The 19,157-nt window shown below is 44.5% G+C and overlaps 2 protein-coding genes across 2 annotated transcripts in view; one reads left to right on the top strand and one right to left on the bottom strand.

Annotated features, from left to right (window-relative positions):
• Positions 1 to 646: 646 nt before the first annotated feature.
• Positions 647 to 9,554, bottom strand: NDUFAF1 (NADH:ubiquinone oxidoreductase complex assembly factor 1). The gene is made up of 5 exons (XM_056346815.1): positions 9,390 to 9,554; positions 6,580 to 7,205; positions 4,488 to 4,673; positions 3,322 to 3,396; positions 647 to 1,114 (listed from the first exon to the last, which is right to left on the bottom strand). Exons 2-5 carry the CDS (start codon positions 7,087 to 7,089, stop codon positions 974 to 976), a joined length of 912 nt encoding a protein of 303 aa, XP_056202790.1. The 5' UTR covers positions 7,090 to 7,205; positions 9,390 to 9,554; the 3' UTR covers positions 647 to 973.
• A 79-nt stretch (positions 9,555 to 9,633) lies between these two features.
• Positions 9,634 to 19,157, top strand: part of RTF1 (RTF1 homolog, Paf1/RNA polymerase II complex component) — a 30,825-nt gene continuing 21,301 nt past the window's right edge. Inside the window, exons 1-2 of the mRNA XM_056346805.1 lie at positions 9,634 to 9,816; positions 12,365 to 12,475. Of these exons, the coding sequence (XP_056202780.1) occupies positions 9,739 to 9,816; positions 12,365 to 12,475 (189 nt within the window). The 5' untranslated portion in view covers positions 9,634 to 9,738. The remainder of the gene's footprint in view (positions 9,817 to 12,364; positions 12,476 to 19,157) is intronic.

The following is a 19,157-nucleotide window of genomic DNA, read 5'->3' as shown; positions in this document are numbered from 1 at the left end:
TTAGCCAACCTACTGCTTCATGAAAGTACGGCTGTTCTGGGATCATTAGAAACAATAACCACCACTGCTCCTGTACTCTTAAACTATTTAACCCTGTGCAAGAGGAAAATGCTAGCACAGGACACTGTTTCAGCTTGCATTATTGTAGCTTCTTTAATATAAAAATAAAGGAACAGTTAATATTTGTAAAGTACACTTAAACAAGGTCCCTGCAGGGGAGGCGAGTGCTTTCCTTAGGCTACATCTGTGGTGGCTGAAACACAACTGTGCAGCATCTGGTCTATAGAGTGTTTCTCAAATTACCAAAACCCAGGCTTCCCAGCCAAAGGGAGGAAGCAGGCCTCCCTGCCACCACCTGAGGCTGTGCTTCTGACAGCATAGCTGGGCTGAGCTGTTTCAGCCCTCCTGGCAGGGGCAGCTTCTTTTTTTAGTTACTCAAGGGAGCCAAAGCTGAAGGTTGAAATGCTTCTGCCTTTTCCACTTCTGGTGCTGCTCTTTACAAATTTCAACAGCTGAATCACACTTAAGCACCGTTCCTAAGGGTATTAATTCTCATCATACTTTTTCCAGTTTAAAAATAGACATGTGTTTTACAGCTGTCTGCAAACCATATAATGTAGAAAATGGAACTTGTATAAAAAAGAACTACAACAAACTTGCAAAGTACTTTTATTTCTGTAAAGGTCAGGACCGAAACCAACACTCACCCAGTCAACAGTCCGTACTTCGTATGAGCATGTCACAGCTCTTCTCAGGCTGTGTTCCAGGCCATGTATGTCCGGTCTTCCCCAGGATTCTGTACCTGGCAGCTTGGAGATGCCAATGGCAGTAGTCAGACTGGAATGACACCATCAACGTGTCATGCACTTCTAATGTTTACATAGAATCTTCAAGTTGTAAGCCACATGTTAAGAAGTGTTCTGCAAAAGTGAGCCAGGCATCCGAAGAACATCCCAAAGGCCACCAGCCTGACTCAGACTTTAGGATTCTTTTCATATGTTTCATAGGCAAATTCTTCCGTGTGAGCTCTATCATTCAGTAGCCCAATAAAATCAATCTCCAGCTGGAATGGACCATCTATTTTATCTCCGATCGTGAATCCAAGGGTACTAATCTAATTAAAAGACACATAGGTTAGAACAGTGACAATTATGTTACACTAACACAATTGTACCTACCACTTCCATACGTTACAAACAATTCATGGCCATCTACTATTTATTCAAAAAGCAACAGCATTTCTTAAGGCTCAAATGCTTCATGGCCACGTTTTCCTGTACAGACCCCAGTGGGAAACTACTTCACATCTGCCCTTCCACCACTGTGTTGAACCCTTTATTACAAGTGGCCCGAGCCTAAAGCAACATGGCAAGTTTCATCCTTCAGGGTTTGTGCCTGGCCAGTTTCATCATGACTGGGTGTACAAACATGTTTTCACAAAGTCTGCCACAACTCTTGCGAGCAGGAAACACAAACAGAATGTAATTAAGGATGGAAGAAAACTTCCTTTCTAGACCTGCGGGCACTGTAAAACACACAGAGCTTTGTTACTGACTTATGCCACTGCTCCTCAATACAAATAATGTTCTTAAATATAAGAACACTCCTTGCTCCTTTCCCCCAATGTCCTCCCTCAACACTATTCCATTTAAAAAAAAAAAAAAAAGACAAAAACACCCCAAAAAACTGTAACTGTAATAAATTTCATAAAAACTGCACAGCTCAGGCAGCTTCCTTGCATGTCACCTCTCAGAGCCCCCACTGCTGGCTGCTCTGGGGATGCCTTGGGTCACCAGTGGCCAGCCACCTTCAAATAGCAGCTGCTCTGGAGCCTGGCTAGCAGTGCAGGTCGGAGCTGTACCTGTGATTTTCAGGGCTGCTGTACATATAGGAAAATAATGCCAAGGATGTGTCAGATAAAGTTGAGTAATTGTGGGCTGTGGCTAAATATCCATTGCAAATGTATGCTAAATAAGTAATAGCTAAGGAAATTAAGTGCACGGACATTCCTCTCTGGTTCCTGGGAAAACGCAGAGTAGTACCACGAGGGACTGCAATGTTTTATCAAGGTTTCTTTACCTGCCTTCACACTGCTTTGCCTATTTTTGTTTTTCTTTAAAATACACTTGGAAAATTACATTTTGTATTATATGCAAGTGATCACTTTTACTGTGAAATAATAAGCATAAGGTAACAAGGAATGAAAACGAAGTCAAGGATGCTTAGATCACGTGCTCTTTTGTCCCTTTAACTCCTGGTAAATATTTTTCAATGCCCCATACACAACTTTGTTTTCATTTACCATTTTGCATGGCTTTATGTCCCAAATCCTGATAAATACTGCAGTGTCTGTATTTAAATATAGGCCTTTTATAGCAATTTTCTTCCATAAAGCATATTTTTTCTTGCAGTTGATCCACCTTCTTCATAGCATTCATACTTGCTTCCTACAGCCTCAACTTCTGTTTTAAAACAGATTGTTTTCATGCTGCCAATGACTGAACTACCCTCAAATTTTTCCTGATTTTTTTTCCCCCGCCTCATTAAGGCAATTAGGAACCGAATGCAACATTCCAGGTGACTAACACTCAAGTGATGGGCCTTTAATTTTCTCCCCATATATATTTCTAACACTGTTTATTTTCCTTTTGGTAGTCACTGGGCATTAAGCTGCCCTCAATTACATACACAAGGGTCACTGAAATTTAAAAAATAAAAAGATACAGAAACAATCTTTTCCCAACACGTCTCCTCCTGTGAATCAGCGAATTAGTCTACCTATTTGCAGAAATAAAAAAATACTTAACACATTTACTTAATATTTAGACTAGAAAGCCTGAAAAAAACTAAAAAAGAGCCTATAAATAAATCAGTTTACTGTGCACCATCAAGGTCACTGACACAGTACATCCTCAAATAAAACCTCACAGTATGACACCCCTCCCAATCTTCTGCCAGGAAGAAAGCTGATGATATGATACTCTTACTAGTTTTGGCAGTACTGTGCCAACCACCATTTTAGACTACTTAGTCACTTTGATCATTCCTAAAAAAGTAGGGGGGGTTGGTTTTTTTTTTTTTCTGAAAAGCCACACTGTGAGTAGTTTCTTGGTTATACAGGTCTCTTAAAAATATTTCTGGAGCTTCTCTGAAGTGAGCGTCACTTCTATCACAAAGCAGCATAATTTAAATGCAAAGGCAAGCGCAGAAAAACAAGTACTTTATAAGAAGAGGCCCTTCCATTTCAAATCCACAAACATTAAAGAATTTGTAAATTATCTATAGGACAATATGATCATACAAAGCCTACAGACAACTTGCCTTGTCTAACCAGATAGGGTGCTGGTCATCCTGGACTCTTCCCCGACTGGAGAGAAAGAATTTGGAGAATGGGATCTGACAGGAACGGAACAAAACAAACACAGACTTCAGTGTCAGCAGTACATAAAAAATCAAGGGGGGGAAAAAAAGCCTGTCTTAGTAAATTAAATTAAACTCTGCTACATCTGGTACCAGCACCAGTTTGGTAAGCAGAACTGGTGCAGAGAACGGGCCACATTAACCCCTTTGCTGACCACTCACAGCCAGCTCCAGGGCCACGTGCTGTGTGGCGGCCGTCTGTAGCTGTTGTGCAGGACTGTTACCCTGTTAGGACATGACAAAAGGCTACAGTGCAGAAGGTGGCTCTTGACATCGAGACTATCCCCTTCCAATAACATGTCAACATAAAAGAGAAATTACTGAAAAGTCTAGCATGCATGTATATCAACAGCTTGCCTGTACCCAAGCCATGCATTTCATAGTGCAAACTTCATACTGAGACATCAGTACTCTAGCAAAGCAGCTCAGAATCTTGTAAAAATAACTTCGAATGCAGTGGGAGCCAGAAAGAGGAGGGGCTGTCATAAGAAATAGGAAGCCGGAGGGCTGGCTAGCAGAGATGAGGGGAAAACATGCAAGTCAAGTTTCATCAGAAAAGAGCCCAAACTCCCACTTCTTACAAGTATTATTTTGTGTCACAGATTCAAAGGCCATAAATGAGAAAGCACACCTCTGAGCCTCTGACTGACTCCAGCGAGTCAGCGGGTTAAGCAAATCCTGTCGCAGGGTACAAATCCCATGCCAGCCTACGTCTGTCTGCGTTACGGATAAAATGGTTACCACAGAGAGTATTCCTAGCCACACCTGCTCAGCTTCCATCGCTGTCTGTGTTCTCCTTCGCCAGTAATAGCTAACAGCAGGCGTTCAGGCATAGCGGATCAAATCTTTAACACAATCGACACAGCATGCCCTCCCACAACCCAGTGATTTAGTTTTGGGAACTCCCAAGCCCCAGGCACGTGCCTGTTGTGCAAGGATACTAACAGCCAAACGAACAGACAGCATCAGCAACAAACTGTGCCTGTCGGAAAAGTTCCCCTTCCACAGAGCTATGATGGCCAGGACCCCAAGGCAGTCTTGTTAGTCTGAAAGACTCATTAGCTCACCTTTATTTCCTCCCAGTATGGGCCTCCTCGGGTGAACATGAAGTAGTTGTAGAGGTCGTCCTTTTGATGAGAGAAGTAAGGGTCTGTATAGATGTTTACCATCCAAGGTCTACCATCGCCACGGACCCGTAAATACAGACTATTGAAGTTTGACCAGTCATAATACTTCTTCCTAGCAAAAGATCCCTACAAAAATTAATAAATAGAATTACTCCTCCTTAATAAAGGGAAACTTCCATTACAAAGAACATAGCACGACTGCTTTGATCTCTGCCCTCATTATTATGTCAAATAATACTCAATGTGACATAGTGAAAACTGGGTTGCTCTTTCATGATACTAGTTGCTGATCTCTCCAAATGTCCTTCAGCACTGTATTAGAACCCACAAACTGCAGTATTACCACTCTGAGGACTCACGCTTTAATTAGAAACCACATCTTGTAACTATCAGAAAACAGATTTCCTTCCTAGGACCAAATTCCCCGCCAGGCAAGTACACAAACACTATAGTGATGGATCAGTAGTTATGTAGTTCATTAAGTTTAATATTCTGTGGTCAGTACTGGATTATTCAGAGGTGATTACAAGAAGGTTAAGTGGAATAATTTATCCCGTGATAACTTCCCTTATTGAAGACTGACTTAAGAAGCGGAAGCATTTCATGTTTTCCAACACATTTTGCCATTAACTGTGCACAAGGATATGGATTGCAAGTACGTCTGGTTCTCAACTGCATTTTCTTCCAAATATCTTAAAAGTCCCAGTGTTGTGATCTGCACACTGGCAGGTCCCTGAGTCTTCAGAGAGTTACACTGAGATCACTCAGAGCAATGCAGGGCAAGGGTCAGGGCTATTCTTGGCCAGAACTGCTTAAACCAAATAAAAATTAGCACCAAAAATTAGGTGATTTCCCCTTTCTTTTACAGCACTACTATGGTTACCTGTCAACTGTCCCTCTACCAACTCGTCTCATAGGTAACAGGAGGAGCAGATCATCAATACATTAATACAAGCCCTACACCTACTTGATTTTATGGTTTTGCCAGCTTTGAGCCTTTTTACTTACATAAAGAGGAGCTTTTATATTTATATTTATGTTTTTACTCTCTGATTTCAAGCTGCATGATAAAGGTAGAGTGATACACTCCACCACTTCAGAATTTGGTGGTGAAAGTCTGGGTCACATTTGCACAAGTTTGTAGCAGTCCTAGGAATTTAACTCAGGTGAGATTCAACTCGCTGTTCCATTGCTCTGACCTAGTGTCACCATTTTAATGTTCATCTGCTGCTCATTTGTCCATTGATTTTGCTCACTCCTCTCTCTGCTCCCTGAAGATTCTGGCCCAGAAGAGACTTTACGTGTGTACTTGTGCCAATTCACAAACAACAGAATGGACTAAGAAGTTAAGCATTGTATACGCTAAGTCAAAATGTTCCTTTGCTTTTAAAGGTGCTTAAAAATACAGAATGAAACAAGCAGCATCAATAATAAGCACATCCATTTCTGGCTCTATTTTGCTCAATTCTAAGCTATCCAAGATTTGTGTCTTGCTTTTCCTGATTTGCAGTAGGAGCCAGGCCCTTAAAAAGTACATTTCAAAGCATTATTTTCCATTCCTGTGAGAAAAAAGATGAGCTCATTCACCTAAACCAAATTTGATGAATAGGCCAAGTTAAAGCCCATAAAATTTGTCCTTATGACACATTCGATTAACTTAAAATCTAGGGACACACGTCTATATTAATCGTATCAGTTCTGGATATAATGGTTCATTACAGATCCTTCATTTCCAACAAGGCTGCAAACAGGGCTGTCTTAATGAGTGGATGCCCTACCGCACGTAAGTAAATGTTCAAACATTTATTATTTTTTTTCCAAGAAAGTAAAACAAAAAAACAAGAAAAAGTTGTAAGTTCCTTCCAAGTCAAAGGATAAAGCAGCAACTACATCCTTGAAGGAATATCTAACACTCCTGAAAGTGACCAGTTTCAACTGCAGTAAACAACAGTCCACTTGTTGTCACTGGGATTACACAAAAATGCTCTCCGATGAAGTAACAGAAGCTATGCAAACATGAAGCTGTACTTACCACCAGCGGTTTAGCTCTCATACTACAATATCCACTGTATTTTGTCTCCCCATCGCGAGGTACTTCTGTATTGAGGTTTCCATACAGCAGAGCAGCCTGGTTGTTCCTACCCAGTTTGAGGTAAACTTCACTCTTCCCTCCAATCTCTACATCAGAAGAAATAACCCATTTATTTAAATCTTCTTGGCACCGAAACTCCCACACCACCCTTGTCTGCTCCAGCAGGTACCGACTGAGCGAATGGCCTCCAGGCCCTACTATGTGATCTTCGGTCTCCTTCTTCAGCATGCTAAGCTGCGTCTTTAAGACATCAATGCCCTTCTTAAAACTGAAATCAGTATTTTGCAAAGACGGTTTCTTCTCGGGCTGCGCCCCTGGCCTCCTGTAGCTGCTATACAATTTTGATGTAGAATTGCTGAGGAGAGGTCCAATTAAGGGATGCAAAACATTGTGCCTGCTGCATCGACCATGTAAGTAAGCACTGTTGAGCAATGTAACAGTAAGAGCCATGCTGGTAAATTTGAAGAATTCACTTCCAGTAAGGCAATTAACAGGTCTGTAATTAATTTAACAACAAGACCGGTATCCAGAGCTATCTTACTTTAGTTACTGTAGTTTATCTTCACCTTTAATGAAAAAGAGAAAAATTTTAAAAAATTACATATAGGATGCTTGTAAAACTTTAATTTTTTAAACAGGTATTAACTAGAAATCTCAGCCATTGGAAAAAGGAATAAAAAATAACATCAACTATTACACTTCCCCAGAGGTCTAGTTTACTTAATGATTTCCACCCTATGCATTCCCCCCTCCCTGTAACGCGAAACACCCATGCAAGTCAGAAAAACTAAGTAAAATACTTCAAATAAAACTGAAAATAGAAAAAAGCAATTCCTGTTCATCCCTTTTACCATCAGTAAGTAACAGTAGCAAAAACAACTTCAGGAAGAAGGTTTCTAAAAAGGTGGCATCTATGCAACTACAAAGTACTATCACCTGCAAGAAAATCACAGTCAGGACAGGTAGACTGCTGCCATACGCACTAGAATGACAGTCTCACCTGGCAATCACAGATGTCAAGACTTTTCAGATATGAAATCCTATAGCAGCCATACTGCATGCTTTTTCCGTAAGTCATCCAGCCCCTTGCCCCCTTAACGTATGTGGTTGAGGATTACAGAGGCCAAAGAATTTAACATGAAAAACTGCAATTTGATAGGTTTTTTTATAAAGCTCTTGAAAAATTCTGAAAATCTTCTTTGCTTCTCTCTGCATCACTGCTGGTAGGAACAGCTATGCTGCATTGCTATTCTCTAATCCATAAGGGAGAACCTTAATGCTCAGTGTTCTGTACAGAGGCTATTAGCACTGATGTATAACATTAGATAGACTAGTTGCCTGGGTTTGGTGGGGTTTTTTTGTTTGTTTTGGGTTTTTTATATTTTATTTGGCTACAGAATAAATCCTGAAACTATGTCAAATCAGTTCACCTTCTCTAGGCTTTTAAGAATAAAGCCAGTCACCCCACAGATGCTTTCTACATGCCACATAACTTTCCCCACTCGTGGCAAAATTCACTACCGTTATTTCCATACTCCAGTTAAGTTATGCATGGTGGACTAGAACTACACTGAAGGAATTCACATTATCACACACTCAGCAAGACAGGAAGCAGGTTCCTCAAAGAAACCCCATGTGCAAGGCTTCCATGCCCCGTGGGACTGAGTCAGGGCACACACCATGACAGCAACAAGACCCCGAGCAGTGACCCCGTCCACCTCTGGGCCCTGCTGCCAAACCTGCCTCAAACGGCAAGGGAAACTACTGAAAAGCTGCAGCCCACAGCCAAGCTGAACCCCACTCCGCACAGACTCCTCCTTGTTTCCTCTGAGTACCAAGAAGGAGATCACGGGAAACTGTAAAAAATTTTACTTTTGCTCGATTTTTTCCCTAAGATGCAAGATCAAACATTGAACAGGTCAAAGGATGAGGTCAAGAAAACCTTAAAAAGGCTATCTGTCAAAACAAAATAGGAATTAGCTACCCATGAAGGTGAACTTAAAAGAACAGGCCCGCAGATGAGACCTGAGATTGATGAACCTAGTTATCAAACCATGAAGTTTGGCAAGAACTGTTAAAATACTTTGCACTTTCATTGACCCATCCTCATTATATGATTTTAACAGAAAAACACTCCTCCTTGAAAGCTACCCGCCTCCAGAGGAAGACCATCCACCCGAGGACGGGGCAGGGCAAAAATGCATTGATGATACCTCTGGACTCAAGCGAGGAAGTTGTAACCAGCGCTGTCTAAGGGGAGCGGGTGTCAGGGGACTAACCCTGGAAATCTCAGTGTGCAAGCAGCAGGCCGCTGTGCGAGCGCGGCGAGTTATCGCCCCCAGTTACCGCCCCACTCTACGCAGATCCGCAAATTAAAAAGCCTCCCCGGCTCTGTGCCCCCTCCCGGCCCTATGCGCCCCCCCCCCCCCTCCCCGGCTCTTTTCTTCCCCTCTCCCCGGGCCGGCGCACGGCGGCGGCAGCGGCGCCGCCAGGGACCGACACCCGCCCGCGGGGGTACCAGCGCGCCGGGCTGCGGCCAGCGCTGCCCCATCGCTCGGCGGCCACGAAGACCCGGCCTACAGCCGCGGCCAGGCGCCGGCCCCGGGCCCGCCTCCACCCACCGCGGCGCGGGGGCCTGAGGCGGGGCCGGCACACGGCGGCGGCCTCTCGGCGAAACCGGCCGCCTCCCCACACCTCACGCACCCCCGGCCCCGCGGCCAACAGCTCCCGGTGCTGAGGTACCGCCTCACCTCCCCGCCGCCGCGCCGCTCCGGATCCGCCGCCGCCGCCGCGATCCCCTTCCTTGCTGCGAGAGGCCGCTGCACGGTGCCCCGGCGCCTTACCCCTGACGGCGTTCGCGCCCCGGCGGGCTGAGGGGCGGCCAGCCGGCAGCGGGGAACATGGCGGCGCGACGCCCCCGACGGCCGTTGAGGGGGGCGGCCCGCGCGCCGCAGCCCCGCCCCGCCCCGCCCCGCCCCCGCGCCGTGCGCATGCGCCGTGCCCTTTGTGTCGCGGGCGGGCGGGCGGCGCGGGGCAGGCCGGGCCGCTGAGAGCGCCGCGCCGCCGCCGGGGCGGGGAGCGGAGAGAGCCGGCTCCGCCATGGTGAAGAAGCGGAAAGGCCGTGTCCTTATCGACTCCGACACTGAGGACAGCGGTAGCGAGGAGAACCTAGATCAGGTGCGTGGGGAGGCCCGGCCTGAGCGCGGGGCCTGGGATCTCCGGCCCGCGCAGGGCTCGGCGCCGCCATCCCTCCCCTCGCTCCCGCCCGGGGTTACGCGCCACCGTCGCTCTCCTCAGCCCGATGGGGGTCCCCGTGGCCTCCGTGAGGGGAGCCCGCGCCCCCCCGACAGGGCCCCGGCCTGCCCGCCGCGGCGGCTCCCGGGGTCTCTTCGCGGCGGGCCCGGTGCTCGCGGGAGGGTGGCGCGATGCTCCGGGCGGCTCGGCCCTGCGGGGCGGGGAGCCAGGCCCGGCCGCCGGCAGCCCTGGGGCAGCGCGGCGAGCGGCCCCGGGGGCCGGGCAACTTTTCTGTGCTGCCCCGGCGCGCCGCGTCCCTGCCGCCGCCGAGCCCCTGGGGCGGGCGGGCTCCCCGGGCGGGCAGCACAGCCGGGGCCGGGAGCCGGTGTCGGTGCGGCGGGGAGGGGTTCGTTACCGCCGGGGTATCGTCCTGCGTGGGCAGCGCGGTGTCAGGGGGGCTTTAACCGGGCCGGGGCTGCGGAGGGGCAGCCCCCGCCTCGGTGCTGGGGGTGGGGGAGGGGGCTGCGTTCGCTGTGGCGGTTGGCGATGCCGTGGTTCGAACGGTAAAGCAAGACCTGGCAGGTACCGAGCGTTACGGCTGGTGTGGCAGCGCGTGCTGCGGGGGGACGTTTGGCTGGCTGGCTGTGCTGAAGCCTACATGTCTGATGTAATTTACGTGCTGGACCTTCAGGGTTTTTAATATAGAAGCTGTTGCTATGTTGCAATAAAAAGCCTTCCCAAACACTCAAAAATGGTTTTGCGGCTTGGAGGTTCAGAAAAATGAAATCAGGTAGACAAATGTATTGGAGCAGAGTATGCCCTGATGATTGCGTGTGCCCCTCGAGTTCTTCGAGCTGCCAGCATCTCACCACTAGTTCATTAGTTTGGTGGTTTCTCCGAAGCTTGAAAACAGAAGGGGCTGGACGAGCTCTGGCATAGATCAGTGACGGTGGTAGGAATCACCCCTTGGTTCTGCATCTGTTCCGTCGTTCACTGGAAGCATGCCTCTGCAGCTGTACCTGAGCAGTAGGTGCTTCCCCCTCCACTGAGCTGCTTGTAGCAACTGTAACAGCAGGGATATGTATGTGTGAGGATGGAGGCTACGTAGTAAGGAAGAAATGTTTTTGTGGTGTGATTTAAGGATGAGAGTCTACTGAGTGAGGCCCCTGTAGGTTAAATGTTTGGCAGCTTTCCTCTGCACTCCAGGCTTGTTGAATCAAAAGACCAGGAGCCTTTTTAATACAGTGTCTTGCAAAAGAGAACAAGGGTAGAGAGAAAGAAGGAAACTTGCTTGGAATAAAAGTAGTGGTGGATATGCCAAGACAGCATCCAGGGAGGTAATCTGGGTTGAATGACTGCTTAGAGACAGGTGTGTGAGAGAAATCCTAGAAAAGGTTGTAGAAAACATCAGGAGCTTCCTGAAGAGAACTGTTAATTGTATGAACGTGCTCTGTTGGTGTTGAGTGCCTTCTTCAGAGGAAGGTTTGTAAAATGCCTTTGCTAATGGAAAGGGTTTTTGTTAGTAAGTAGCCTAGGCCATCAGTTTCTGCAGCGTGTATGTTCTCATTTGGGGTACTAAATTTTAATCCGTTTGCTGTGGACATAATCTTCCAGTTATGAAACTAATGCAAACCAATCTAGTATCGACTTCCCAAGACTGCAGAAGTTGGCGTGACTGTATTTCTACTTGCAGCTAAGGTTCATCAGCCCCAAAGCAGTGTTTTAAAGAATACATTGTGTCATGGATTATAAAGACAGTAATGCAGCTTCAGAAATGTTTGTTGTGTGCTGCTGCTGCTGTCATCTGAACAAGCTATGAACAGCAGATGATGAGATTCAAAGGCAACACACACCAGCACAAAGAGCCAAGTAAAGTGCTTCATTTGGAGAACGACTCTCCTTAGTTTCACAAACTTTGAGCCTTGATGTCTTCTGCTCTGTGCCCATCTAAAGCTTTAAGTGCATTCTGTGGTGTGTAGGCACAGTGAGAAGGAATTGAACAGCCTGACTAAATACTATCAGCCATGACAATGTGGTGATGTCCAAAGCATTTCCCTTTAAAAATGTATAATTGCAAACATCTCTTTTGTTTAGAAGAAGGAGCTGCTCTCTAGTAGTATTTGGCTTTTTGGGTTAATACAGTGTAGTTAGAGTGGTTTTGAATTCTTACCCAATCCAAATAAGAAACCTGGAGATGATTCTGAAAGTAATTTGTCTTACGGTGTTTGTGCCGAGAAAATAATGGCAGTAGTATTTACTTCTTATAACTTGTTATCCTCAAAATGCTTTTGTAGCATCCAGTTTTGTTAAAATTCTGTGTGTATATGTACATGTATTTATAAAACATAAATAGACTTCGTTCCTTAGTCTGTGGGGAGAATCATGTTACTGGGGTGTACTCGGATATCACAGAGAAGGTGCATATACATTGACCTGGATTGATAAAACTAATTACGACATTTTAAAATGAATGTATGGTTTTTCACACCAGGAGCTCTTGTCATTGGCCAAACGGAAGCGCAGTGACTCTGAAGAAAAGGAGCCACCTGTAAGCAAGCCTACTGCATCTTCAGACTCTGAGACATCAGACAGTGATGATGAGGTGAGTTTGTCATGTTATCAGTGAAGTTACTGTGAATGATTTGTCCAATTGTACCTAAGCAGTGAAAGTGTATTTATTGTACGGTATGTTTAGCCTGCTGACTTCACGGAGTGGGACTGGCCATCAGTGGACCTGATGGAGGCCCATTAAGCCCAGAGGATGTGTACTCAGAAATACTTCTTTTTTTTCTTTTAATCAGTAGGATTTGAATTGTAACTGTATACAAAACAGTCTAAACGTCTGTGGAAAAGTTGACTGCCTTTTTGATCCCACGTTCATATGTTCTGAACGGTCTGGTGATCTGCCCGCTTAAAACTAGTGTTTTTCCTCTGTAGCGCCTGTGGTTGAAGTAGTAGTGCAGCTGCTAAAGCTGGACTCTGAGTTGAGGGAGATGTTTTCAGCTTTAGAAGAGACCTTTCTTCCTCAGAGAGGGAAAGGATCAAGACAGGTGGTACTACTCTTTTACGGGTGGTAACACTGTTCTGTGTAGCTACTTTGATTCCCCAAGAACTCTGCTGTGAATGAGCTTGTCTGGTCATTTGAAAATGCAAGAGTGTGTGTTTTATTGGTGGTTTTGAAGAAAGCCAGGCAAGGAAGAATTTAGCATTGCTTTGTTCTAGCATTTTGTCAATTCTTTGTATTGTGTTTATCTGCTAGATCTGTTTTTGTTATTTGTTCTTGGTACTACCTTCTAGAGCTGGGTAAAAGTCTCTGCTTTCATCTATAAATGAAAACTGAAATAGACTTAATTAAAACGGAGGAACTGACAAACAGGTCATACAGGTATTTGAATAAAAAACACTTTCTTGAAGGCTTACATGTCTCTTGCAAGCTTTCCGCGCAATGTAGTGAGGTCATTTATTCCATCTATACTTAAAAATTTAACAGGGATCTGTTTGGGATGGATATTTTTTTCTGAAAATACAGGAAGTGCTATTCCTCGTGAGAGCTTGAAGACCAGTAGGGTAGGCCAATGATAACCTATTAAGCATTTGGTAGTGTTGCAGAGTTCTTCCAATAAATGTAAAGAATGTATAGCTTAATCCTCTTCCGAGGCATTTTTCAAATAAATATGCTTGGAACTCTGTTTCAATCAATCCTTTTCTTTCTTTTTTTTTTTTTTTTTTTTAAAGTGACTCTAATATGTGCTTAAGGCATAAGGAGAGAGAGAATTGTGAATGGACTAGATATATTGGGTTTGTTATTGGGTTACCACTCAGTCTGTCACTGTGTGTGTTCAGATCTTCTGGCACGCAGCTTATTTATTCTGAGCTATGTGGAGCCTAGCTTGTCTGGAAAAGTAGACATAGGTGTGGAGAGCATGCCGATGATAAATCCTTCTGCTTTGTGTTTCTCGGAAAACTGACAGAAGAAATTACATTATTCAGATTATTATTTAGCTTGTATAACGACAAGAAAGTCTGTCTTTCTATTATACATAAATATGGCAATGAATCTCGTCACGAATTTGCACAAACCTTGCAGATGCAGTAGTATCTCTGCTGCAGCATGTACGTTTGATACTTTTTGTAATCTGTGTATCATTTCTAATTGATACTCTGTTCTTTCTGACCTCCATGCAGCAAGAGGAAAAGCTTTAGAGAAGAGGTAATTAGGACACTTGCTTCTATTCCTGTGCCTGAAATATGCATTCTGAACTGCTGCTTGTCACAGCAGGGTGAGACAGGCTGGGTTATAACAGTTCTGCTTCTGCCAGTCATTCAGCTGTGTGCATCCCTAGGCTTGACTACACTACTCCTGCTGAACGATTTTGGTTTTAATCAGTGTTCTTGTGATGGATTCGAAGTTGGCTCAACCTTGGGGTTTGGGAGAGGGGATCTAAAAGCTGAAATTGTCTTGCTGGACTTCCTGCAAGATGAGGACCTTGAGGGAAAAGCATGAAAATCATTGCCCTGGGCAAACATGCTTAATCATACCCATGTGCTTCCACGCAGGTTTTGTAGTGTGCACATTCTTTATGGTTCCTGCCAAAACCTAAAGGTTCCAGGACTGACGTTGCATGTACAGGAAAGGAGCCTAAACCTCTGCTTCAGTGGCAAATGCTGCATTCTGCATTTTTTTTAAAGGGAGAAAAGTTTGTGGGGCATAGGGGAGAGAAAGTGCATTTTGGAATTACAGAATAACAGCATGTACAAATCATGCCACATCTATACAATGGTGCCCACAGGATTTCAGTAGATCTTTAATGTTTTATCATTGTGTGTCTTGATGAGAATGTTCTTCTGTGAAAGCTCTTAGCCCCATCAGGTGTTCATGGTGCAGATGGTGGGTTCTATAACGCTTTAAGGACCTCTGTAGTCTGAATCAAATTGTCTAGCCAAGGGAATGAAGCTGAGTTGCAGGCAATGAAATGGGAAGGATGCTCTGAACAGTCTTCTGGTGGATCTGTGGAACGTGCATGAGTGAATTGACTATGGACTGTTGTTCAGAGAACTGATAAACAGCAATGACTGCAGGGCTCTGCAATAAGAAGTCCTACCGTTGCAGAGAGGTATACTAAGCCGGACACAGGTGTGGAGGCAGATATTTAATTTATCTGTGGAGTAATGTGTGGCCATGACTGCTCAAGAACTTGCTATCCCAAACTGCTAGCCTGCTGCACGTAACCAGTTTGGTGTTAGCCAGGTTACTCTTGGGGTGTACGTGTCCGCAAGGTACCCTCATTGCTTATTGAAGACACTCATGAAGACATGGCCTTCCTCAGTTGTAGTAGGTTAGTTCTGGGTTCCTGCTCTTCCTTTTATCCTGGTGTCATTGGTTGCAGTAAGAGAATTCTTTCTGTTGTGTGGTGAGGCCTGGATGACTTCTGCAACAACTTCACTAACATCAGCGCAGATTAGACAGAGCCACAATGCTGTAGGAGGTCCTGTTTGTTTCTCTCAAAAGGTTTGTTGTTAGCCATGCTGATGTGTGTCTGTGTCATCCTTCTGCGCTTGTTCTAATGTTGTGAGGGGTTTGGTTGTGCCTTTTAACAGCTCTAGGGTAATAGCAGAAAGAAGGACAAGAAAAGCTATATTGTGAACGCTTGGCAGCAGCCTGGAGTTTAGTGAGGAATGTCTTTTTATGCCTTTATTTGCAAATGTACAGATTTAGTAGGAATGGTATAGCTGAAGATCTTGTCAAGAGCTATGGGACAGAGGAGGAGGTGAGCAGTGGTCATGCAGCTAGTGAGGAAACTGGTCTCCAGTAACAGTTGGCGTAGCAGGCTTTTTATGGCTTTTTATGCTTTTTATGTTATCAGGAAAGGACTTGAAAGTTTGGATCTACTTACTGCACTTTGAGTTAACGCAATCTAGAAAACCTTGGATTATCGGAAAATTCCATGTGTTCCTTCTGTTTTGGGGTGTCTTGTGGGTTTGTAGAGATTGTGATGCTAAGTGTTGTCTTCTCCTGTGTGCTTTTATTTTGTAATACTGCTTAATTAGACCTTCAAGAATGAGTGGGTTCTCCAGTCCTGTGAGGCCTTTGCCATACATTTTTTGTTTCAAGCTTAAGAAATTTGAAATGATCTGTGCTTTAATCTTCTTATACACAGTCTTATAGGCTGTGTGCTTTGTAACTGACTTTTCTTGGAGACAGTTTCCTTCAGCTGTTAACGGGTGCAATAGTAAAGCTTTCCTTAAGGAAGAGAGGTGCTGTTACTTTCCTGCCCCAAAGTGCAAGCGCAAATCTGAATAGCACAGGCTAATTGCGTGGAGGCCAGCATGTCCAAAGAAGTAATGCAAATCAGTTGTGTACAAAACTAGTATAAAATTTGGTCTGCAGGTAGCTTCTTTAAATTGCAAACTAGCACGGGGATAACTTCTGGGAACTTAATTTATGTGGTATGAGAGTCTGCAGGAGCTCTGAAGTGGAGCAGGTTGCTCCAGAAATAGACTCGTGGTGGTATTGGAATTGAGTGTGTGATTTTTACTTTTTTCTCTGAATGGACTTTCCCTTTGTACCCAAGGAGCAGTTTTTGCTGAGAACAATCCAGTCATAAGGCACTAATATCTATCTAGAGAAGTCATTAAGTCTTTGTTGGTCCAGATGATGCTTGCTGGCTGGTGATGCTAGAGCCATGCAAGGCGCTTGTTGACTTAGTGTTTTATGGCTGTTGCTATCTCCAGCTGTTTGGCCCAGGCTTCCTAAATAAAACATTGCAGGTTTTTACAGCCAGTGGCATCCCGGAATTTGTTTCAGTTATGGAGAGTGCTGCTTCATTCGTATTTAGTATCTACTATCTCGATGTTTCCACTCAGCAGTTCTTGCTATTTTTCAATACGTGGACCCCTCAAAATACTTCTAGAGTATATGTCGACTTGCAGCTTAAACTGAATTTGAACCTACTATAGGTAGATGGGGTTTTTTTCCAGTTACTTGTAGTTGTCTTTCTGTGAGCTCCTTTGAGCAGTACTTGGACAATGGGTGAGGGTGGATGAGGTGTCGGGTGATATTTTGGCCCATGAAGCCTTTCAGGCAGTTCCTGGCAAAGCCTGTTCTATGGCTTCAGGAGGTGTTTCCTTTATTTGCTTATCTCCTTTCCATGTTGGTGTTGACACCTTGAGTCTCCTCTTTGTGTTTAAAATGATCCCTTAAGTTTTCTAATTACTGAACTGGTGTCATTGGGAAGGTAGTTGGGTGGCTTGCCTGGAGGACTGCCTTTTGTTTTTCCTATATGAATAGAGGAGAATGGATGAAAGTTTTTAAGCTGGGCTAATGTATTGTAACTTGGTACAAACTTATCTGGCCAGGGAAAGGAATGCCTTGGTAAGGGACCTGTTTTGCTTTGGTGTTGTGGTTTGTCATTTGCCTTTTGCTTATAAAAGCCATATCCAGAAGGGAAGGGTATTGTTGCAGGGACAGGCTGGTAACCGTTGCTGTGCATCTCTGTCTGATTTGATGTTAAAAAAAGAAATAAGAATACCTATTTGCAAAATAAAATCTCAGTGGATAATGCATTTAGATGCTGTGTGAGTAGAAGAAAATTGCAACTATCTGAGCAGTGGGGGTAAAACAATTCTGCATTCTGCACTATCAGAGCTTGCTTTTTTCTTCTTTCTCCTCAATCTCATTTCATCTCCCTAGTGGAAATATGTTCCAGGTTTGCTGAGCTATAAATTATTTTCTTCGATGATTTTGCGTAGTTGCTTTTGTAGAAGATGACTTATAAATCTGGCTAATTTCTAATGTGGGTTCTGTTTTTTTGGTGGTTTGGGGTTTTTTGGGATTTGCGTGTGTGTTTGGTTTTTTTGTTTGTTTGTTATGGGCAGTCCATTCTGGGTACTGGGGTTTCACCTGGACTACTTAGAATTGTGGAATCATTTAGGTTGGACAGGACCTTTAAGACTGAGTACAGCCATTTCTTGGGAAAATATGCAAGCTATTGGCACTGTGAACCTTGGAAGCAAGAGGAAAAATTGAAATGTTCTTCTGGCTACTTCCTGTGAACGAACCATAAAGCTCTGTTGTTTGATAGTACTAAACAGTAAGTAGAAAGCCATGTTGCAGCACACTTCTGCATGGGTTTATTAACTTGCTGTGTCTGGAACCATGGAGGGTTCCAGATGGTGGCTGAGGAGGCAGCAGTGAATAGAGGGACTGTTTAGAGGAGGCGTTATAATCATGGAAAATGTGTGAGAATTGTTCACTGGTTCTGCCTGGCTGGAACATGGAAGAGGGAACCTGGAGAAGCTGTAGCAGTAGACATGTTTTGGAAAATGTGGTGGTTGTTTGCTGTTTGGGATGTGTGGAGCTAAGGGAAACAGAGCAAACAAACACTTCTGACTAACTGTGTGCATTTTTGCTTCATGTTACATGCAAACATATTGTTGCCTTTTTGATCCTCCGCTGCCATACTAGAGCCCGAGGATGGGGCTCGATACTCTGGTTTGGACTGCAGGTTGCCATGCAGCTCATGGCTTTCCAATATTGTCTTCACCCCCCCTCCCAGACCTGCTAATCTCTGTTTTGTCTTCCTCTGCTGCAAGAAGGAACTTGATGTTGGCTAGTCTCTCTCTGAACAATACAGAGTGGTCATTCAGTGTCCAGAAGACAACTGATGGTTCCTGAGCCTGCAGAGCAATCTTTGAGCCTGAAAGAGCCTCGCACTAACTACATCCTGGTTATGATGCTTTGTTTGTCCTGAAGGCTTGCTTGAACCCTTGTCCTGTAGTGGTACCAGGAATGACCAGGCATTTATGAGAGATTGGGATAGCTGAATAACCCCTGAAGCATCTGAGTTGAATGAGGAAGAATTTGGCTTTGTGACAGCGCTGAAACTGGCAGGTGACAACCAGTTACTGTGACTTAAAAGATGTAGAGGTCACTTGCTTAAACAAAAGCAGGATGAAGTGTAATCTCCAGGGCGAAATAGAAACCCAAACAAAATTTCCTAGATTAGTGCAGATTATTTTTTTATTACTTTTTTTGTTCAAGAGGTGGTTACACAGCTTTCTCTTCAGTTCTGTCTTCCTGGACCCAGGTTCTCTCCACAATTTCCCTTGTGAGTTAAATGCTGAGATCAGTGGTCTGTAATGCATGTATCTACAGCTATTAAACATTTTATTAACTGAAGTCCCGCTGTTTTAATCTGATCTTAACTTCTTTCATCTCAGCCTGACCTCTCAAGGTCTTGCTCTAACTATGGTGTATACTATGGCTTTCTGTGTGCTGCTTTCTT

This window comes from Falco biarmicus, chromosome 7 (assembly GCF_023638135.1).
Source record: "Falco biarmicus isolate bFalBia1 chromosome 7, bFalBia1.pri, whole genome shotgun sequence".
In the NCBI taxonomy this organism is placed as follows: Eukaryota; Metazoa; Chordata; class Aves; order Falconiformes; family Falconidae; genus Falco; species Falco biarmicus.
Note: the sequence above shows the minus strand (reverse complement) of the source record. Positions and strands in the feature narration are given on the sequence as shown.